The sequence below is a fragment of the Misgurnus anguillicaudatus genome, chromosome 8, assembly GCF_027580225.2.
Source record: "Misgurnus anguillicaudatus chromosome 8, ASM2758022v2, whole genome shotgun sequence".
NCBI classification, from domain to species: Eukaryota; Metazoa; Chordata; class Actinopteri; order Cypriniformes; family Cobitidae; genus Misgurnus; species Misgurnus anguillicaudatus.
The window spans coordinates 25,795,993-25,819,695 of NC_073344.2; the positions used below are offsets into that span (position 1 = coordinate 25,795,993).

The following is a 23,703-nucleotide window of genomic DNA, read 5'->3' on the forward strand; positions in this document are numbered from 1 at the left end:
TTTAGAGAGTAAAAGATGGAGCTGAACTCTTTTTCTCCCACACATCTCAATCCATGTTCTCCGTTCTTCTGAATTCGTTTGATTTGACCAAAATATATTTGTGTCAGGTCTAAGTGTATTATGTGTTTTTAATTTAATGAAGCTCAGCTGTTTTATAGTATTAACACTTACTGTATCACAGAATGACATCTATTGTATCTATTGACTCCTGGGAATTAAATGAAAACTGTTTGATCATGGTGCACAATAATCATGAAAATGTTGCAGTGTAATATCATAGTTTCTTGCAGTGGTTGGTGTGGGATGATTTTGTGATGGGATTGTCTCTTCCTCACCTATCTTCAAGTTCTTGTGACGTCTTCCTCCTCCTCACAGTCCTGCGGGAGCGACTCTGACTCACTTGACCCCCCCTCACGGGTTCGATCCTCTCCCCTCATTTCTCATTACTCGCTACTTCATCTGTGTGCAGCAGGATGTTTCATACACACCAGCTGTGTGTCTGTTTGTGTCTGTCTGTCTGTCTGTCTGTCTGTCTGTCTGTCTGTTTCTGTTAGTGTGTGTGGGTGTCTGTTTGTGTGTCTGTCTGTCTGTCTGTTAGTGTGTGTCTGTCTGTCTGTCTGTCTGTCTGTGTCTGTTAGTGTGTGTGGGTGTCTGTTTGTGTGTCTGTGTGTCTGTCTGTCTATCTGTTAGTGTGTGTCTGTCTGTCTGTGTTTGTTAGTGTGTGTGTGTCTGTGTGTGTGTTGGCTGTTTTAAGCAGGGAATCCTTTTGTGACGCACTTTTCCTGCATTAGTGATCTGGCCATACACAGTACTGAATGTATTTAACACACACACACACACACACACACACACACACACACACACACACACACACACACACACACACACACACACACACACACACACACACACACACACACACAGTTATTATCAGAGGAATTTTTTTTAATTGTTTCTGCAGTTGGAGCACATATTGGTCTTGTTTTTATCACTTTACTCTTCCATCTCTGTCATATACGTGCTGCTGTGATTGACGGCTCTGTTGTGTTGTGTTGTGTTGTTGTGTCATATGCCTGTTTTGTAGCTTTGTAGGCGGCTGGCAACATTTGAAAGCTCATTGGCTGGTTGAAAGACTGTGGTTGTTTTTCTCTCATTCTCATATTTATTTTTAATAACACTCTCTCTGTCTCTGCCCTCCTCTTCCTCACTAACATTAATGGCAGGAGATGAGGATGACGTTGGCATCTCCTTGGTAACAGAAAGCGAGAGAGATGGGAGCAATGTGTACTTCTGTCATTGAGTGTCACTTTATCTTGTGACCCTCTCTGTATTTCTCCTTCATGTGCTCACCGTTGATTTTTTTTTTAGAGCGTCTCATTGCTGCAGTATACTTGAGTGTGTGTGTGTGTGTGTGTGTATTATTAGCATGTGTGAAGATGATTGGTTGCTTGATGTCATGTGCTTCTGGTGACGTCTTTTCTGCAGTCGGGAATCCCAGTTATTCAATCTCTTTCTCGCTCTCTCCCCCCACCCGTCTGGCTGTGTCTCTCTGCAGTATGACGTCAGTTTTGGAGTTTCCTCTTCTGGCTGTCTCGAGTCAAAATGCACAACGCTTTTCAAAGCATTTTATTTCTTTTAATAAGGTTGTGAACCAAAATATTTGAATTTTGATCATGTTTGTATAGCAAAAAATGATATCTTGCTGTGTTGAGAAATGTTTGTATTTGTTTTTTTTTTTTTTTTTTACTAACAACTTCCTAAATGTCATTTAAATGTAACAGTCCTGTGTGAAGTGACCAGCTCATTATGATTTTGTATCAATCATCACACTAGCAGTGTAACAATACATCAATATGGATCCAACGATACAATGCATCAATGCCACACCATTCTCCAGAATCTAATTGAAATTGTATCAGAGAATTTTTTTTGAGTATCAGCAAACATTGTATCACTGCCTGAGAGAATCAATATTGTGACAAGATGTTATGGCTGCTTTCTTGTGGGAAAAATCTGAATCCTGATTATTTAACATGATTACTTAATCATGCAGCTGATTATATTTTAAACAAGAGGGATAGCTCGCTTAAAACACACAAAACTTAACAAATACATAAAAGATGTGTACAGACTTCGGACATATGTGAGAATTCGTGCACGTGCAAGAGAGGCGCAGCAGTGCAGTTGCTTATGACGCGCTGGATGCAATGCTGCAATGTACTCAACTTAACCTTCTTACCTTGTTCATAAAAAGACAAAAAGATCTTTCTAAATCATCATTTGATTGGACTGCCAAAAGTTGAACTAAACTTGATGAAAAGTGCACAATAATTGTGCAGATAACTGGATCATGTTGACTCTATTATGTAATGAGGTCTTATGGCAACTAGGTGATGTAGCTCTGTTAGTTTTATATGAACTATACAGTATAAGTATAGAGTAAATACTGTATGTTATAACTTTATACACACTTTTGTTTGATGTGTTCATGTGTGTACTGTTCAATCTGCACTGAATCGCCTCATCTAACGCTGTTGTTTCTTACCAGCAGGTGGTGCTGTGAGCACATTGTGAAGGATGCAGGAGCTCTGAAAACACGCATGCTTTACCATGATGTCCCCTTCACCCTCGTCTCAGCTATAGGAGCGCTTTAACCCCTCCACACACACACATCACTACAACTGAAGGTGTGTCAGGTAAATCATGTTTGCATTTAAAGGGGATATATATCGTGAAAATCTGACTTCATGTTTAAGTGCTACAATTGGGTCTCCAGTGCTTCTATCAACCTATAAAATGTGAAAAAGATCAACCCAGTAACTTAGCTTTGGTAAACCATTCTCTGCAAGCATGTGAAAAAAATAGGTCATTAAAATTTGGCTCCTCTTGTGATGTCATAAAGGGATCCATGTTTTAGTGCTACAATTGGGTCTCCAGTGCTTCTATCAACCTATAAAATGTGAAAAAGATCAACCCAGTAACTTAGTTTTGGTAAACCATTCTCTGCAAGCATGTGAAAAAAATAGGTCATTAAAATTTGGCTCCTCTTGTGATGTCATAAAGGGATCCATGTTTAAGTGCTACAATTGGGTCTCCAGTGCTTCTATCAACCTATAAAATGTGAAAAAGATCAACCCAGTAACTTAGCTTTGGTAAACCATTCTCTGCAAGCATGTGGAAAAAATAGGTCATTAAAATTTGGCTCCTCTTGTGATGTCATAAAGGGATCCATGTTTTAGTGCTACAATTGGGTCTCCAGTGCTTCTATCAACCTATAAAATGTGAAAAAGATCAACCCAGTAACTTAGTTTTGGTAAACCATTCTCTGCAAGCATGTGAAAAAAATAGGTCATTAAAATTTGGCTCCTCTTGTGATGTCATAAAGGGATCCATGTTTAAGTGCTACAATTGGGTCTCCAGTGCTTCTATCAACCTATAAAATGTGAAAAAGATCAACCCAGTAACTTAGTTTTGGTAAACCATTCTCTGCAAGCATGTGAAAAAAATAGGTCATTAAAATTTGGCTCCTCTTGTGATGTCATAAAGGGATCTTATTATAATAATACCATCCCTTAATCTGCACTATCCAACCACCAATTTAGTGCAGAGATCAGCTCATTTGCATTTTAAAGGACACACCCCAAAATGCAACACCTACAAAGTGTCATTTTTAACATGTTATAATAAATTATTTGTGGGGTATTTTGAGCTAAAACTTCACATATGTACTCTGGGGACACCATTTATTTATTTGACATCTTAAAGTCTTGTAAAATGTCCCCTTTAATGCTGTTAGTGCTGTCGTGGTGAAGGAATTTTCCTGGCGGTGATTCGTGAGGCTCACTAGCACTGTATGCAGTTTTACCGGCTTAATTTTTTACAATTATTACAATAATATTATTATTCAAATACAGAATAATGTGGTGGACTGGGTTATATGTCTTTCCCCTTATGAGAAAAATATTAACACAAACTATACTACAGCTAAATATATATTTTTTACAAATTAGGTAGTGTGCACACCAAAGCGTTTACACGGCGTATGTTTTCAATTGTTTTCAATGGAAGTGCGGCACTTTTCAAAAATGCCAGCAGCTGGAGGGTTTTGTGTTTTTCCACGATCAGGGCTAAGCGGCGCGACTTAAAAAATATTCAAGGTGAAAAAGCTTAGCTCATCAATGTCACTTCTCACTCGGCTGTCCAATCACAGTGGAGGAGGGGTGGGGAAAATATCACAACAACCAATCGGCACACCATTCAACAACTAATAAACAAAGCAGAAATATTACACCAACCAAAGTACTAAGCTTATAAAAGCTGGCAAGCACCCACAGTGGGAGTCCGTCTGGTGTTTTGAGTCGCCTTTAAATGCTTTGGTGTAGACGCCCCCTTAGGCTTGTTAAGTGCACATTTACAGAGCATCGGTCAATACATTGGTGTTTTAATGAAATTAAATTCGCCAGCGTTTGTGCCTGTTAATGTATAAAACAAATGCAATACAGAAGGCAATGCATATTAATGTGCATCTATAAAGTATGAAAATAAATCATCGCTCATTTAAACTTTACTCTTACATCGTTGATTGTAGCTGTGTCTTCTCTCTGTGTCAGCGTGCTGTGTTTTCTGAGGGAAGATGTCATTGGTCTTCCCCTCCGACGGGATGGAGGGAAGCGACATCCTGCCCGCTGACGGCCCAACAAACACCCGCGGTAAAAGCAGCCCATCTGCACCTGCTAAAGACACCAACACAGACGGCACAGAAACTGACGAGAACCTTTCACAGGACGCACAGGTACCAGAAACTACTTGATGCTTACACACAACAGATGTTACGTAAACGTTATTGAGACACAGCTGCATGCGTCAATCCCTGAAACTCTGAATGCTTAAAATTTTAAATGTTGAGAAACTTTTCTGAGAAGTCTTGAAAAGCTAAATGGATATTTTGCTTATTTAACTCTTCCCCCGCCAGTGTTTTTAAAGTTGCCCGCCAGCGCCAATTTGTTTTATAATTTTCATAAAAGTTGAATGCCTTCCAGGAAATACTCTTCTTTTAATATATAAACGTACTTTTATCCTACCTTGATTTGTTCTCTTTTTATCACCTCTCAAATATATGTAGGTTTCTTCAAAAATACCACATTTTGAGATAATTGCATTTTCTAAAAGGACTTTTGTTAGAGATCAGATTCAGAGCAATGATCAAAAGTTTGAACTGTTTTTGGCCTTAGTTGATGCTTCAGTGTTTTACAAGTGGTGTAAGAGTGCCACCTGATGGATAATAGCGAAAATACGGATTGCCATAAAAACTCGTCATTGGCAGGGAAAGAGTTAACAGTATGCTCCTTTTTAAATCCGTTGCATTGGTTTACAAAATTTTCTTTTGTTTGGTATTAAAGTTTATGAAGAAATCATTTAAATGGTCTGTGTAACGGTAAACATTATTGTTCATCCATACAGAAACGATGTCAGAATCACGGACACAGTAGGAAACGAGCCAAGGTAAACTTGCACGTGTTAAACGAAAGCGACTTTTATCAGCACGTCACAAAACTTCATCTAAACTGAACTGATACTGAACTTCATGTGAAGTGAAACTCTACGGAGGAGTTTTGATTTAGTTTTTCATTTATCTTTTAAAATCCTCCAATCCCCTGCTGTTCTGCTGTTTGTCTCAGTCTAATGCGAAGATGAAGCTAGTGAGAAGTCTGGCAGTATGTGAGGAGTCCTCCGGTCCGTTTTCAACGGACGGATATCCAGAATCGCAGGTAAAACCTCTCGCATGCAAAATACAGCGAAAAAACCAAACACCCAACTCCATCACAGTGGTAAACATTTGTGAACTGTCCATCAACTGAGGCCTGTGTTTGTGTTTAATCACAGGACATTATTCAGCTTCACATCAGCTGTCCGTCAGATAAAGAAGAAGAGAAGTCCTCAAAAGATGAATATGAGAATGAAGAGCGAGAGAAAAAAGATAAAACGCCACGCAAGATGCTTTCCCGCGGTAAGATGCTGATTTCATTAGCTGTAAGTTTTATCAGATGATGACCTAATACATAAATGTCAGTCTGCTGAATCTGTGTGGCTTGAAGTTCAGATCACGTGCAGTCTGGATGATTGTAGATGTGCTAGAGATCTGGATGTGATGAATTCATTTCTTCTTTGTTTTGTTTCTGGACAGACTCTAGTCAGGAATACACCGATTCTACAGGCATTGATGTGCATGAGTTTCTGGTCAACACGCTAAAGAACAACCCCAGGTACAACAATCTTCTTACCTCATCTCTTTATTATACACCTGCCTGTCTCAGTCTCAATCTCTGCATAATTATTTGCATACTACACATCCTATATAGTATGGCTGGGATGATTCATTGTGATTCATACTAATATTGCCTGTCAGGTGTCGATTCTGAATTGCAAAAGTGATATTATTCACAGCTCTTTCATGTACTATGGCTGTTCTTTTGAGTCGTTTATAACATGCATTTGAATATCAAACATAATCATTATAAATGAAGAGTTTGGTTCCAAAACGCAATAAATCCATTTTGACAAATTTCGGTAAAAACGTGTTTTCTATACCAAGAAAGTGACAAGATGAAAACCAGTATTTTCTGTTACAAACTTTCACATAGCATCTTTAGGTTATAAAAACATAAAAAATTCAAATCCATAACTTGATTTTCAAAGATTTATTATAAAAACGAATTCTTTTTTCCACAAAATGCAATAAATCCATGACAGTTTTTTATTTCAAAATGCTATAAATCTATTAAATCAATGTATAAATGTGCATTCATCTTTACCATTTTATATTTATTTAGTTGACTAGTGGTATACAATGATTAAAAAATAAACATTAATGGCATTAACCAAAACACTTACTTTGTTATATTAAGAACACAATGTTTTAGCATGAGAAGCTTGATGCTGTCTGGAGAGCAAGCAACCGAGTGCCTCTCGCGGAAATTATTAGATGTTGATGGCGTACGTTTCTTTCCCGTCACAGAAAACCATCACAGGTTTGGCAATGCTATTAAAGTATTATTTTGTTTTGTTTGTTGATCACGAAGTACAAAGTAGATGAGGAAAACTAGGACTCCGTGTACTCAGCGCGCCGCCATGTTTGTTTACATTGCGTGAATGGTCCGCTGTAATATCAGAAATGGATTTATTGCGTTCTGTAAAAAAGGAGGACTGGCGTTTGTCGCATTTTGGGAAAAAAGGGAGAAAAGATGACAGAATATCACGGCGGGTATTGGATTTTGCGTAAAATTAATTATTTACTTTTAACTACTGACCTGATATAATACTGATTTTGGCAGTAACTCATTTTTTTCAAAAATGGCGTTTATTGCGTTTTGGAACCAAACTCTTCAAATATTCTTTATTATCATGTAAATAACTGATAAGGTTTGATGAACAGTGCTTACAGTCATTTCCTGGAGCTGCGTGTGTAAATGGTCCTGTTTCTGCACAAGAGCGCCCTCTCTGGCTTTGGGATGTAGCGACATTTCAACATGATTCATTGAAGCATTGCAAGCAGAATCACACGATTTATCATCCTATTCCTAGCCCTAATAAATAGACCATTTCAAAAGATGTAAACAACACTGGTCCAGAAGCACTTCCTGTTTCCGTTTTTTAACACTAGATAAATGTCGGGATAAAATAAACCAACAGAACATATAAACCGGAATTAACTGAAGTTAAACAAACATCTTAAAGATAATAATATATGTGAAATAAAAAAATAACTGTCACAAACTGTAACAGGAACTGTTTCTGGACTAGTGTTGTTTACATCATTTGAAATGGTCTATAGTCTACTAGGTTAACGCTTCTGCATCCAAATACATATTTAAAGTAGTATTTTTGTGGTCATGAGTTGTAAGGTGCTGATTTTTAAAGTGGGCAGTATTATCATAATAAGATCCCCTTCTGACATCAGAAGGGGAGCCACATTTCAATTACCCTTTTTTCACATGCCTGCAGAGAATGGTTTACGGAAAAAGTCAGGTTTTAATTATATGTCCCCTTTAAGTGTTTTTAAAACAAACTTTAGTAAAATAAAATAAATAATATGAACCAATTGCTTGCATACAATGTAAGTGTTCTGTATAGACACAGTTTCATGTGTTTCAGTGCTGATGTATACTGTAAGTATTGCAATGGATTGAGATTTCAATGGTTTTAATGGTTTTGATTGTGTGTGTTTTAGAGACAGAATGATGCTGCTGAAGTTGGAACAAGATATACTGGAGTTCATTAATGATGAGAAGTAAGTCTATATATTCATTACCTGGACCAGCAACCACACTTTTAGACATTCATGTTAAAATGCTTGAATGTTTTTACATAAAATTTTTTGATTCTAACAAATCACACTGACACCAGTGGAGTAAAAGTCTGTAAACATAACCTGATACAAGCTCGGATCATTTCTATTGGTTTGTGCTGTGTAATAACTTTGAGAAATGGATTTTGTTTGTTTATGAGTAGTTGATGTTTGTGTCCCTCTGTTGGTGATTTGAGGGCATTGCAATAACTCTTTATCTCATGACTCAATGAAGGACAGTTTAAAGTTAGTTCATATAATGGCTTCTAATAAATGGGAAGTTTTGTTCTTCAGTGTATTTGCTTGATCGAATGTTAAGTTCTTACATGTTTTCAGTAATCTATATAAGAAGTTCCCTCAGATGACCTCATATCACCGCATGCTCCTGCATCGAGTCGCTGCCTATTTCGGCATGGATCACAACGTGGACCAAACAGGCAAAGCCGTCATCATCAACAAGACCAGCAACACACGCATGTAAGATGTCAATGATCGATCCTAACGCATCTACTGTGGTAAATCTCACTGTAAAGACCCCGTGTCTGTGTGTTTTAGACCAGAGCAGAGGTTTTCTGAACATATTAAAGACGAGAGGAACGTGGATTTTCAGAAAAAGTTCATCCTGAAGCGAGATGATGCCAGCATGGATAAAGATGATAATCAGGTTCTGTAAAGAAAAGATTTCAGTTTTCCCTTGCATATGAAGTCTTGTCAACAGATGGTTTTTCTTTACGTAAAATGTAAAACAACAGTTTGTTGTGTTGTGTTGTATTGTTCTGCACTCATGTTTGTGTAATCTCTTCAGATCCGCGTGCCGCTTCAGGACGGCCGTCGCAGTAAATCCATCGAGGAGCGAGAGGAAGAGTACCAGCGTGTCAGAGATCGCATTTTTGCACGAGAGGTAAATACTACGTCTTTGGCAAATTTTTATGAGACTTTCTACACTGAATCTGTGCTTACAGATTTTCAAAGGAAAGTTGGCAGATTTTCCACAGATCTAAAATATATTTGTGGTGGTAGCCGGTATAAAAGACAATCATTATTACTCATTGACAAAAAAGTAGTCTACTAAATGGACTGCATTTATATAAATGGACTACTATACGTGTGACATACAACTAGTAATGTGTGACCTAACCAAATACTTTGAATTATTGAACATTTATATTAATTTCACATTATAGTTTATAAATCCAACCACCCCAAACTCTCTTGGCCTTCTTTTTACTGGAAAAAACACTTTACTTGTGAAGATTTGAAAGGATTTATTAACATTGTGAGATGTGTAGAAAGACTATCATACAATAATATGAGCGGGGCACAAGCTAACGCAGAGTTAATTGTAACGCAGCTACTTTAGATATTTTTTCCGGGGTGAGCTTTTGGTCTTTTTCTCTTACTGTCAGAAGATCTCCTGTGAATCTTGTGAATTTTGATGTGTTTTGGTGAAGATATTGAACAAAGAGTGTTTTGGAGGCATGAAAGTAAATTTGTTCATCTTATGTTTTTTTTATTTCTTGGGTGTGTCACCAAATCCAACCTTATATTATTTTAATCTTGTTACCTAAAACATAACAGGGTGAATCTCGCGAAATTAGACTTATGAGGTGTCATGAAACATTTTGATAAAAAGTAAATGCAAAGTAAGAGTTTAAAAATAAGAAGCATACAGTTACAAACATCTCTTCATGTACTATTTTGCACATGATTTTAAAGGACATCATACAAACCAGTTTAGTCGCTTTTTCCACATTTTAGGGGAAATTTTTCATTACCGCACCGTGTCCATGACTGGATTTGGGTTCTTTTACATGGAAATATTTATAATAAAAAAATAAAAAAAATAAAAAGCTTCAGTGCATGTTATATTATACACATATACAGTAAAGACACATGTGGGATTTTGTGTTTATTGCTAAATATAGAGACAATAATAAGGAATATAAATGTGTCCAAGACCAATTTTCTCATCCTCCGCAACAATTTTTGATGATTGTTTAAGCCCTCAAGGAACTAACATTTTCAACAAAAAAAATTGTTGTAAGGGACATAATTGACTGTGACACTCAAGATGGCTACCAGGTAAGCAGCTCTTATTTTTCTTTCCAGATAAAAGTTGAAATTTTGTTATTTTTAGTTCTCATTACCAAAACATGAGTTTGTAAATGTATATATTTAATGTAATATCATGTTACATTTTTTTTAAATGATAATTTAAAAAATGTAAATAATTCTATAGGAAATATGTTTTAAATCCTCTAAAAAAATAATGGTTATAGTAAATTCAGACCTTAATCTTATATGTGCAAAAAAAATAGCTTCAAGGGCTTTTTAAAAAATCTGATGCTGGACACTTTCAAAGTCTGGATTTCGTGAGAATCACGTCATTTTGAAACACGTCATCAACTCCTAGTAACTGATAGCTGGGATTGAAAACATTTTTACACAGCAGGGTTACTTGTCACACAGTGTTACAATGAAGTCTCAGGTTTACAATGATAATGAAACGAAAAGGTTGTAAATACTATTCATCAAAATGATAACTGTTAATACAATATCAGGAGAAATAACTCACTATTATGATTTTTGTCTTAATTGTACAACCCTTTAAAAAAATCTATTTCTACGCATGAATGCTTAATTCAAGGATGTTTAGATGAAGGATGATGGATGGATGAATGTGTGAATATCTATCTATTATATGCAGATATATAAACAATATCCACCTTTAGTATATAGACAGAATTTGATTATTTGTGTTTAAGCAAAATTTTCTATCAGGTGTAACAATAAACTCTCTGTTTGTTACAATGAAGCCCACCTATTGGGGTAACGTTTGCACTCCTGCCACTTTCAGTGTAATTGTATGATAACTGTAGATCACACAAACAAACTTTAAGTGTTCATTTGAAGCAGAGATGTGTGTGTTGATTGTGTATATAAATTATTCATCTAACTTAAATACTTTTTGTATGATAGAGACAAAGACAAAAAGCGTTAGTTTGTGCCCCTCTCTCTCATATTAATGATAGACAGTTTAGGTCTAGAGATGATAAATGAAAGGGTTTCTGTGAGTAATAATCTTCTTATCTGTACTTTTGTTGTTTTTTGTGAAGGATTCTAACAAAGTACTGTCAAATGTCAATCTTAAAATCAAGCAGAAAATGACAGATGTGTGTTTTTCTTTCCAGTCGTCACAGAACGGATACATGAATGATAACAGGTGAGATATCATCACTTTCAACGAGTATGTCTCTGTAACCTGACCATCACTAACTTTCATCACATATTATTCTTTCATTAACTTTCTCTTAGGGCTTTTAATCGAACCAGTCTCCTAATATTGCTTATGTATTGATTTCTAATAACCTTGATAGTTTAGTTCTGATAACCAGACGTACTCTTTCTGTATGAGTTTAAGTATTATAGTTAGGTATTAAAGTTAAGGTGATGTTGTATTGCGTGCATTTCAGTTTTTTTGACCTCAGGATTTCAGATTGAATGATTTGGAACAGTCTCAGTGAGCAAGATGAATATATTTCTAGTTTATTTACGGCTACCCCTACACAAACATGAACACGCACTTACTGTAACCGACAGCCGCTGTTTTCTTCAATGTGACCTCTACAGACTGTCTACTGAAGGCTACTCCTCATCCTCACAAAAGAGGAGACAGATATTTAGGTATTTTCTCTGCTGTGTATTGCCACGCGTGTGCGTGCGTGCGTCTCAGTGCTGACCGTGTTTTGCTTTGCGTTGGCTCAGTGCACTGTTGGGATTGCTAGGGCTCGTGCATGGCAGCTACTGTATGTGGGTCAGTCTCTCTGGAAAAGAAAGAACAAACTGTTTTTGCACTTTCTGATATGCAAATGCATTGTGTGTGTGTGTGTGTGTGTGAAGAAGTTAGGTGGTATGACTGATTTTATATCACAAAAGTGTTTTATGATTAGTTGGTTAATGTTTTAAAGATCACATAATACACACACTTTCTGCCAATTTAATGTTAATCTTGGGTACATTTCATTTACTTACCGCCTGTGGTTTTGACTCCTGAATGAGGTCTTTTAATGTTGGGATCGCTCCATTACTCAGTTGTAAACGATTGGCAAATCCGGCGTCGAACAATAAAAGCGACTGTCTCTGAAATGCAGGTAACAAACATGAACCCATTCGCAAACCCCTTGCTGCCCAGAAAAACAAACTGCATCAACGGTTGTCTTAAGACAGGGTTACTTGGAAAGCTGAAGAAGGCTTTCTTGTCAGTCCTTCCAAAAACACACTTCTTTCATCGTGCTATTGTTGATTCTTGATATATAACAAAGCTGTCTCGTGCAGTGACTTCTACTCAAAGGAACAATGTTAATAGTAGAAAGTGCCCATGAAAGGAATAAGTGGTCCATGATACGTAACAGTTAACCATGTCTGAAAAAAATCTTTCCGCTACTTGTAGTTCCGCTATTTGAGTTCAGCCTAGAAATAATTAGTCACACATTCAACTGCTTTTTTGATACTTTGCATTTGTTTATCATGAGGATTACAACTCTTAAACTGTGTTAAAGGCAGGGTAGGCAGGAATTATCTAAAAAACTTTTTTACAAGTTTGTCTAAACTGTCTTTATATACAAATGCATAATTAAAATGTAAGTACTCTAAAAAAGAGAGTATAAAACTCGAGTGTCTGTGGACCTCTCACGACTGTGTTGAACGCAGTTAATTATTTCCATCCGGGACGAAACATATGATTAGCTTGCTCAAATATCACTCTCTCTCGCGACCATGGCTCCACCCGTTGCTATGGGATCTGCCCAGACATGCGCACACCCGATTGATTTGAACGTGCACAAGGCAGTAGGAAGAGCAATAGTACAGCAGAGAAATAGCATTCACAACTCACAGAAACTGCATTCACATCTTACAGTACCTGCATATCCAGTCAGCGAAGGCAAAAAAAGGAATAAATGAAGCAATCAAACGAGAGGAAATATCGCGTGGCTTTTCCTCGAGTCGATGATGCGGTAGCGGTATTGTCTGTGGAGTGTAGTCCTCGTCAGAGTCAACAATGCTTTCATCACAGAAACTCTTCCATGCAAAACACTGGCTGAGTGAGTACTAAAAGCCATCCGTTTATAAAAGCCATCTGTTTATATTCCTAGTGATAAAGTTAGGTGTATTATTACATGTGATTGTGACTTGATGTTATTACATGCACCGCGCTCCTTCCTCTCCGCTTGTCTGAGGTAATTCGCGCGTTCATGTGTTTTGGGGGCGTGGCTTAAGAAGAAACCCAGAAGGGAGGGGGTGGAGTGAATGGAAAAGTTAGCTGTGTTTAAAACAGTGCTGAGAGGTATACAGACACTCGACTTCCACACTCTCTTTTTCAGAGTACTTACATTTTACTTATGTATTGATATATAAAGTCAGTTTAAACAAATTTGTAAAAAAGTTTTTTTAGATAACTCCTGCCTATTCTGCCTTTAATTAGTCAGAATGCACGAAATAGCATAAAACACGCCCCCAACTCTTTCCACGCCATTGAAAAGTTTTTCCGGCAATTCATATTTCTGCTATTATCCTTCAGGTGGCGCTCTTACCCAACTTATAAAACACTGAAGCATCCCCTTAGGGCAAACAGTAAAAAAAATGTGTATGTTTTGATCATCGCTCTGGATCTGATCTTTATTAAGAAAATACATTTCAAAAATGCAATCATCTCAACTTTTGGCGCAAAATTTGGCATTTTTGAAGAAACCTACAGATATTTGTTAGGTGATAAAAGAGAACAAATGAAGGAGGAATGAAAGGTTTTTTTAAAGCAGAGTGTCTGTTCTTTCATTTGATATATTGTATGTTTATATATTTAAAGAACATTTCTGGAAAGCATTAAACTTTTGTGAAAATTATTAAAATGCTGGTGCTAGCTGGCAACGTTTAAAAAAAGTGTTTCCTTATGTTAGCTTTAGAGAGATATGACTTAAATGTTGAATTTTTCTGCTTTCAATAGGATGTAAGTGGAAGTTCAGTTTGTGTTTCTGGTGTGTGTTTGTACAGTGCAGTTGTGTCTTTAAATAGCTCATTCATTAATAGCACACACACACAGAGAGAGATCCCAGGAGTTTTGTTTGGTTCTCTTCAGTCCTGATCAGGTTAATAACAGACACATGTTGTGTGTTATCATCAACATCTCACAACATCACCACATTTATAGATGTGAAAGGAATGCTGATTTTAAGTCTTTTGTCCAATCAGAAAGATTTAAAGTTTTTGTTAATGTTAAGCAGGCAGGAACAGATCTTATTGATTTATCTGCTGGTGTAGAACTGCTACTGTGGCATTATTATCGTGTCAGCTGACGTGTGCGTGTGTGTGTATCGTAGGGCTGCACTTGTTGTGTTAGTACAGTAAATGGTTAAAGGGTTAAATCTCAATGTTTGATCTGCATGAGTTAAACTGCAGGTCATACTGCACTGTTGCATTAAATGCTCGTTTGGTGCAGCCGGACTCTGTGTGTGTTTCATATTAGGGCTGCAACAACTACTCAATAAACTCAATAATGAAATTGATAATGAAATTCATGGTCAATGCATTTCATTATCAATAAGTTGGTCTGTGACGTCACATGCTCCTGCGCGGACACACGTCTGCTTCATACAGTGCAAGGTGTGCACTTATAATTAAAGTCAGGCGCTGTTTCTTCATACAATGCGAGGTGCACGTTTATCAGGCTCCTCTACTCACCGCACAACTTGCTTGGTTAAAAGTTAATACCTTAATTTACTGCCTTATTAAGTGAAAAGTCGAAATGAGTAAATATTTGTTTTATTCTGATTAGTCGATTAATCGAAAAAAATAATCGAGTGTTTAATCGATTATGAAAGTAATCGTTAGTTGCAGCCCTATTTCATATAAAAGCCTAAAATGATCGTATGTGTAATGCTGTTTGTGAATGATTGTATTTGTTCATGTACTGTCTGTGTGTTATTGTGTTGAAATGAAGTATATAAAGCATTTATTCTCTTAACGGGATGATCTTATTTATGTCTGGTTGTCGTGTTAATTATTGGTGTCTGAATCTTGCTGAGCTCCCGTGATGATGCGTGCATTGTCTGCGCTGGTGTGCGTTTCTTTCATTCAGATTGAGTGTTTGTACTTCTGCAGGGGTAACAGAGAGAGCTCCAGCCGGGCGTCCAGCAGTCGTCAGAGCAGCACAGACTCGGACATGAAGAGTCTGGAGCCGCGACCCTGGAGCAGCACCGACTCCGACACCTCCAACCGCACGCTGAGGCCTCCCGTCACCAAAGCCAGCAGTTTCAGTGGAATCTCAATCCTCACCAGAGGAGACAGTCTGGGCAGTCGAGGGTCACAGGGCAGCACCAGGGGCTCCCGTACAGGTGAGAGGTCAACTGAAATACATGGACAGAGCACAGAGGTCAATGCCTTAACTTTAAGGAGCTTGAAAATCCAAATGTTTGGATGTGCTAAGCCAACAGAGACTTGTATTCTCAAGATTGCCCTATCATACAGCTGGCGCAAAGTGTTTTTTGCTACGTTCAGCTTAGCGCAGTTATCATTTTCACATCCAGCATCATGTTATTTAAATAGCAAATGCATTTGTGCCCATTTCTGTGCCCATGATGTATGTTAAGGCACATTGTTGGTATGTTGCTGTTTTGAGGCATGTAAAATAGCACAATATTTGTTTTTGTTATTTAAAGAGCATGTTAGTAATATGTGCCTATAAAAGGGACGACAACACATGGGACGCAGCAGCACATAAACATTTTAAATATAAAAATTAAAGGATTAAAATGTAAATGATTACTAATGTGTCTCTTGGACATAAATGAGGACCGATTACAGAAGGCTTTAACATGCTACCCCACTGATTTATTGTATATGATGACTTTTGGATATGGTGAGATAAGAACCATAGGAATATTTTACACAACACTCGCGGCAGTGAAACGGCTCTCCAGATGGTTGTAAATTCTTTATCTTCTGTTTGTTACAAATATTAAATATTTTTACTTATGCAAACCTTTTTTTGTGCATATTTGTAGATTATTCTTATAAAAACCTTTTTAAGATTACAGTGATCATGCGTCATACTTTATCAGCTTATTTTACTTAATACTCCATGACTGAAATAACAACTATTAAGAATGACCAAAGCTTTAATTACACAATAATCATTTCAATTAATAAAACACTGCTTTTTTAAAATCAAAACTGGTGGTCTTCTTCCGCTGCTTACAGTTTTTCTGCTTACAAACTCCATCATGTCAATAGGCAAAAAAAACTGGCTTTTAAAGGGGTTAGGAGATGAGACTCATTGGTTTATTGCACATTACATCCAAAACACACCCATTACTCATTAAGAATAGTAACAACACTTTTAGACCAACCATAAAACCATTTTACCCGTCGTTAAACTAGAAAAAGTGGATTCAGACACACATTAAGTGCACTTGCGGCATGCTTTAGAACGTGCACTTAGATTGTAGTTGTGTGAAGATCTGACCTCACCTCAGTGTTTTACATGCATGAACGTGTTGTGAATCTCGTAGGTCTTCCCACAGATGTTTGTGCAGCAGTTCAGCCCCTCCAGCAGAGCCGCGGTCTCCTGCCGTGCCCTCCTAACTGCCCCTCCGGTGCCCCTCAGACCCAAAACCAACCGCCCCCACCACCACAAACTGCCCTGCTGCCCACCCCGACTCACGCTCACACGCAGCACACCATCAGCGGACACAATCATGTGATGCCTCAGGTGAGTTAAGTAACTTATACTGCATTTCAAATCTAATCTGATACTGTTCTCTATAATAATGATCATGTCATTAAAGGGTTTATTTGTGAACCGTGCTGGCAAAATGAGTCAAAGTGCACTAGAGGGAGAGTCTAACTTGGTGGCAAAAGAAAGTATAAATATTGATTTTGATTTAAATTAAGGTTTTTATAAAAAATAAGTACATTAAGCCCTCGTCTAGCTATCCCAACATCTCAAATAATCTTTATTGTCATTTTCTAAGAGGTGTACATACTTAATCTAATACAAAAATGCATCTACATCCACATCTGCGCATCTGACATTTTGATTTCGGTTTTAAAACATGCAGGAATTAGAAAATAAAGTGCAGGACTGATTAATGTTAAAAGAGTTATTAAGAGAGATAGGACACAAAAAACAATCTTGATGACAAACTGCTGAGAAAAATATGTGTAAGATTATATTAGATCATTACATTACAGTATGGATCTTAAAACTGTCTGTGTCTCAATGTCAATCAAACAATAAAATAATCTACTTGAAACAGGTGTAGCGCTGTTATTTGTAGTCAGATTTCAACAAAACATACATCGTTTTGAAGTTTTTTTATAGAGAATGTCAAAATATAAATAACTAATTTTTGAAAGTTACAGGGTTCCCACGAGTCCTTGAAAGTTTGTGATTCAAAAATTCAAGGCCCTTGGAAGTTTTTGAAAATATACATACATAGATACGGGTCATTCAAAGTGCTTATGCAAGAATCTTTCTGGGAAAAAATCCTTATTATTCCCTGTGTAGTGCAGGATAATATCATAAAAATTCTAGACTTTTTAAGCACACGTGCTAAACTGTTCACTTTAAATGTTTATATCTTCTGAATGCGAATGTTGATTCATACCAAAATGCTTTTTTTGCACAGATGAAAATGTTTCTGGTTACGTATGTAACTGTTGTTCCCTGAGAAGGGAACAAGACGCTGCGTCTCCCTTGCCATACTTCCTGCGTCCCTGTAACGCCATCTTTGGCAATATTTCAGATAGCGATATACTTCCTAACTCCCCATCACCCTGTCTTTGTTGTTAAGCCTCACCATTGGTTGAATTTGATATACACATTTAGACGCACTTACCCCTGGAGGCATCCCCAAAGTGTAACTGCAGTGACACAGCGCGAGTTCCCTCGAAAGGGAACTGTAACAATGTATCTTAAAAGGTAACATCATGTAACATTGCTCTCACTTGAAATGTGTCCCCACATTTAGTCCTTGAATTTGAGGGTATTGGACCTGGAAAGTCCTTGAAAGGTCCTTGAATTTGAAGTTAACTAAGATGTGGGAACCCTAAAATTAAATCATTCTGACTTATTTTGCTAGTATGGGTCACATAAGATCTGAGTTAAGATTGGAGATTCTCCATGTTTCCCCTCAAATGTTTCCTTCTTTATCTTCCTTCAAAATGTCTTTCCTATCTCTTCACTCTGTCTCTGCAGCCGGTGGCGTCTCTGCAGCCGTCTGCGCAGACTGTGTCTTATTCCAACCCTTCGTGTCCTCAGGTCATCCTTCCTGTCTCTCCTTCCCAGCAGTACAACATGGTACTACTACACTTCTCTCACTTTATCCTCTATCCTTACCTCCATTTACCTTCATCTGCTCACTTTGAGTCTCTCGCTCTTTCTCTCTTTTTATGAGAGTTTGTCTTAGGATGTTGTAAATGTTTGGAGCTTCTGGAAAGCATAAGTTTATCTCTGTCTCTCTCTTCAGGGAGATGAGTTGACTCAAGGTTTTGGACAGATGTCTCTCAGTCGTCAGGGCTCCAGTGAGGCCCCGGAGCCGCCTGGCTTGTACCCGCCTCCGCCTGCCGTGCTATCCCAGCATCCCCCACCACAGCCCAGCTACATCATGCCCCCTCCACCCACTGGATATCAGCCTGCTGCCCCCCACCCGCATCCTCCTCCGCCCCCACCTCCACCCACGCAGCCAATCCTGCAGACAGCTGCACCTGCGCAGAGCTACATGCAGCCGCCTCCACCCCCTCAGCAGGTAAGTCCACCTCTATGTAGTGTCCCCATAAAAATGTAAACCTTTGTGTGCAGATGATGATGATGATGATGATGATGTTTTGTGTGTGTTTAGATTGTCAGTGTAAAATCTTCTCTGTTTCACAGATCCAGGTGCAGTATTATTCTACAGGTGCACAGTATCCAAATTCAGGTCAGCAGTACCGCTCCATATCTCATCAGGTGTCGTACCCTACACAGCGCTCTCAGCCTCTGCCTCCATCAGCGCAGCCCTCCGGTCAGTGTCATCATCAATACTAATATTGACTCTCACTTTTACACTTAGTGACGGAAAAATAATCCTTGTGCTGAAAGCGAGGTCTGGTGCTTTTAACTGAACCTTAAACAGCACAGACAGGAGAGAAGAAGAGCGTGTGGTGGTGTGTGAGGAGACTGATTACAGGGTTTTGACACAGATAGAGAAGAGCACTGGTGTTGATGTGTGTGTTTGTACCATCCGCTCCTATGCAGCCTATGATGACCAATCAGCAGCCTGCGTACCAGAGCATGATGGGAGTTCAGCAGCCACAGAACAGCAGTATGATGAACACACAGCGTGCGGGAATGAATGGACAGATGCAGGGAATGATGGTCCAGTATCCCCCAATGCCCTCATATCAGGTGTGTGTCTGTGTGATTGACGTGAACCGTGTGATTGACATGAACCGTGTGATCGACATGAACTGTGTGCTCATATCAGGTGCCTGTAGCCAATGAGAGTCAGACTGTAGTTCAGCCGCAGTATCAGCAGCAAGTGATGGTTCCCACGGGTCAATCGGTTCAGGGTGCGATGCCAACCGCTGCACCCATGCCCGTCTATTATGGGGTCCTGACACCCACACAACAAAACAGCACAAGGTAAAAACATACACTCTCTAATTTATATCTATGGCAAAAGTATATGTAGATTTCAGCTGACTGTCTGCGTGTGTGTGTTTCAGTCCATCTGTGGGTTACCTGCAGCCCCCCAGTTCAGACCAGTATCAGATGAGCCAGTCTGCTTCACCCTGTAGCCCTCAGCCAATACAACAGCAGTATTCAGGTAATATTGTATACTACTGCGCACAAAAACTATTAATTCCTTTATGTGTCATGCCAACGCACTTACTAGCACGTCAACCCTACCGTCAGTTTGTAGCAAATGTTTTCAACCATGTGATCATTTCAGATATCAATATTTGGTGGTTTAAATACCAATGTGAGTGTTTTTTTTTTTCATAGTTGGGTAAGTTCAGCTAACAACGTCCATAACATTGTTCCTCCTCATAAAAATATTTTGTTTTTTGAATAGCCGTCCTTTTCATTTGTTGTGTAGATTTTTATTTATATTTTCTGATGTCTGGACTCTATCATCAGGTGTTTAGGAAAATATAAACAGATGATTCAATATGTTTGTAATAAACACGTTCTCTAAAAAATTATATTTCATGTTTTGACAGAAAATGTCACTTCTCTAATACTGGAATTGCTCAATGTTACTTTTCTGAACTGTATGTTTGAAAAAATTCATAATATTATAATGCTGCATTCACACCAGACGCAAATAAAGTGTTAAGCATGAATGAGTTACTTGTTAGATCAATGCAAAGATGCGATAGACATCCTGCGGCGTGTTTTATGCTGATTTGTTTGATGTGCGTAGCGTGTGATTCGCGCAAATTAGAAAAATCTGAAATTTTGGTGGATATTTGCGTGGCATTTACCGATCAGACGCTTGCTGTATTAGTGATGTGATTACAACGTAGCGAGTGGAGGCAGAAATACCAAACATGGAGGACAAAATCATTGTTGATGTATATGGACACCCGGAGCTGTACGACACATTTTCATACATACATTTTATAGAAACAGAATAAAAAGGATCTTGCTTGGAAGAAAGTGAGTAAGTATATATATACATATTGAGACTACAGGCTAACTAAAGCCGGCAAATTGAGTGTATTCGTGTCTAAATTACGTGCAAGGATGTTCAAAATGTTCAAACGTCCAACTATGTGTGAATAGCACCGTTTCTGGTGTGAACACCCACTAAGACATCCAGTGGTAGAGCTGGTGAATCAGTAATGTGTTGATATATTAAGAGGGTGAAATACCAGCTTTATGTTGATGTTTTAGGGGTTCCTCCTCCTGGGCCTGGTGTCATGGTCATGCAGCTGAGTGTTCCCAATGGACCGCAGCCGACCCAGAATCCTCCACTGGTTCAGTGGAATCCCTGTAAATACTACAGCATAGAGCAGAGACCCGGCAAACCTGAGCCGCAGGTATCACAGTAAACGCATACACTTCAGTACAGATATAGTGTACATGCTGTTATGATGGTGTTCTCCTCATTACATCTGTGTGTATGTTTGATGTGCACTCAGCTCAGCAGTCCGCTGGCGTCTCCGACTCAATCTCCTGCTCCGTCTCCCTCGGGCAGTATGAATAATGTGTGTCCGGGTCTGGGACCGCTGCCTCTCATCTCTCAGTTCCCTCGACCCGGTGGACCAGCACAAGGTACGCGCGCTCTCTGCTGAGAGGAGTTGTTGCTAAACTCTTGTTGTTGTTTTTTTATTGCATGGCCTCATTTGTTTTTTTGTGTTTATTATTTATGATGATTGTTAACTTCGGTTCAGTGAGATGTTAAATATTAACCATACACTCAATGATTTGTTGTGGTGTTATGTGATCACAGGGATAATAGTTTGATTCTCTATAGCTGTGATATGATTGTGTGTTCAGGACTCGTGGTCACATGATGAGATCAGAGTCTTTGTGTTTGACACTGACAGTATGTTTATATATCAACAGACGGCCGTTATTCTTTACTGGGACAACCGCTACAGTACAGTCTGTGTCCTCCACCCATCATGCACAACCACAGCCAGTCATATAACTCTCATCAGGTACAGGTCTGTCATTCTGTCTGTCTTTCTGTCTTTTGTTTTGAAATTATGTCTGTCTAATGTTCTGTCTGTCTGTCATATGTTCTGCCTGTCATTCTCTCTGACGTTCTGTCTGTCTGTTGTTCTGTCTGTCGTTTGTTCGCTCTGTCTGTCGTTCGTTCGCTCTGTCTGTCGTTTGTTTTCTATGTCTGTCGTTCGTTCGCTTTGTCTGTCTGTCTTGTCTGTCGTTCGTTCGCTCTGGCTGTCTTGTCTGTCGTTTGTTCACTCTCTGTCGTTTGTTTGTTTGCTCTGTCTGTCATTTGTTGGCTCTGTCTGTCGTTTGTTCCCTGTCTCTGTCTGTCGTTCGTTCGCTGTCTCTGTCGTTCGTTCGTTCGCTGTCTCTGTCTGTCGTTCGTTCGCTGTCTCTGTCTGTCGTTCGTTCGCTGTCTCTGTCTGTCGTTCGTTCGTTCGCTGTTTCTGTCTGTCGGTCGTTCGCTGTCTCTGTCTGTCGGTCGTTCCCTATCTCTGTCTGTCGGTTGTTCGCTGTCTCTGTCTGTCGTTCCTTTGCTGTCTCTGTCTGTCGTTCGTTCTGTCTGTCGTTTGTTTGTTCATTCTTTCTTTCTGTCTGTCATTTGTTTGTTCTGTCTGTCTGTCTTTCTGTCTGTCGTTTGTTTGTTTTGTCTATCTGTCTTTCTGTCTGTCGTTTGTATGTTTTGTCTATCTATCTTTCTGTCTGTTCTGTCTGTTTGTTTCTCTCTCTGCCGTTCGCTCTCTCTGTCTGTCGTTTGTTTGCTCTGTCTGTCGTTTGTTCGTTCATTCGCTCTGACGTTTGATCATTCGTTCTTTTGCTCTGTCATTTGTTTGTTCGTTCGTTTGTTCTGTCTGTCTGTTGTTCGTTCTGTCTGTCTGTCGTGCGTTCTGTCTGTCTTTCTGTCTGTTGTTATTCTCTCTGTCGTTCGGTCTGTTCTGCCTGTCTGTCATTCTGTAATTTTTTTAACATTCTGATGTTCTGTCTGTCATTCTGTCTGTCTGTTGGTCTTGTCTGTAGTTCTGTCAGTTGTTCTTGTCTGTCGTTCTGTCTGTCATTGTGTCGTTCTGTCTGTCGTTGTGTCTGCCGTGTCATCATTCTGTCTGTTGTTGTGTCGTTCTGTCTGTCGTTGTGTCATTCATGTCTGTCGTTGTGTCTGTCTTTGTGTCGTTCTGTCTGTCGTTGTGTCTGTCGTGTCATCATTCTGTCTGTTGTTGTATCGTTTTGTCATTTGTTTTGTCTTTCTTTGTCTGTCTTTCTTTGTCTGTCGTTCTTGTCTGTTGTTCTGTCTGTCATTGTGTCATTCTGTATGTCGTGTCGTTGCTCTGTCTGTCGTTCTGTCTGCCGTGTTGTCGTTCTGTCTGTTGTTCTGTGTGTCTGCTGTTAAATCTTTTATCAGTTTATTCACTGTGAATCATTTCTTTACTGTGTGTTTTCTCAGAGTCAAGGTGGAATGAAACACGGGGCTCGGGGTAAAAGACAAACACTCAAATCTGCCTCAACTGATCTAGGAACTACTGATGTGGGTAAGACACGTGCACGATTCACTATATGACTGAAGTTATCAAACCCTCTTGTTTATCAATTATCCCTCCAACCCCCCGTTTGTAAATGAAGTTTCCATGTGTTTTTAAGATTATATCATTGA

At 38.8% G+C, this 23,703-nt stretch overlaps 1 protein-coding gene across 13 annotated transcripts in view; it reads left to right on the top strand.

The window, feature by feature from the left end:
• r3hdm2 (R3H domain containing 2) overlaps positions 1-23,703 on the top strand; it is a 51,657-nt gene that overhangs the window by 26,727 nt on the left and 1,227 nt on the right. For 2 of the 13 annotated variants that reach the window (XM_073870546.1, XM_073870549.1), the window contains exons 2-25: positions 2,549-2,696; positions 4,611-4,792; positions 5,461-5,502; positions 5,679-5,768; positions 5,884-6,007; positions 6,185-6,263; positions 8,228-8,287; positions 8,681-8,821; positions 8,900-9,008; positions 9,150-9,245; positions 11,536-11,567; positions 11,945-12,028; positions 15,500-15,732; positions 16,909-17,108; positions 18,597-18,698; positions 18,868-19,146; positions 19,272-19,397; positions 19,620-19,784; positions 19,864-20,021; positions 20,105-20,205; positions 21,279-21,424; positions 21,527-21,659; positions 21,954-22,054; positions 23,497-23,581. In XM_073870546.1, coding sequence (XP_073726647.1) covers positions 4,634-4,792; positions 5,461-5,502; positions 5,679-5,768; positions 5,884-6,007; positions 6,185-6,263; positions 8,228-8,287; positions 8,681-8,821; positions 8,900-9,008; positions 9,150-9,245; positions 11,536-11,567; positions 11,945-12,028; positions 15,500-15,732; positions 16,909-17,108; positions 18,597-18,698; positions 18,868-19,146; positions 19,272-19,397; positions 19,620-19,784; positions 19,864-20,021; positions 20,105-20,205; positions 21,279-21,424; positions 21,527-21,659; positions 21,954-22,054; positions 23,497-23,581 — 2,845 coding nt within the window. In that variant the 5' untranslated portion in view covers positions 2,549-2,696; positions 4,611-4,633. The remainder of the gene's footprint in view (positions 1-2,548; positions 2,697-4,610; positions 4,793-5,460; positions 5,503-5,678; positions 5,769-5,883; positions 6,008-6,184; positions 6,264-8,227; positions 8,288-8,680; positions 8,822-8,899; positions 9,009-9,149; positions 9,246-11,535; positions 11,568-11,944; positions 12,029-15,499; positions 15,733-16,908; positions 17,109-18,596; positions 18,699-18,867; positions 19,147-19,271; positions 19,398-19,619; positions 19,785-19,863; positions 20,022-20,104; positions 20,206-21,278; positions 21,425-21,526; positions 21,660-21,953; positions 22,055-23,496; positions 23,582-23,703) is intronic. The other 11 variants (XM_073870547.1, XM_073870550.1, XM_073870551.1 and 8 more) reach the window with 10 other exon arrangements.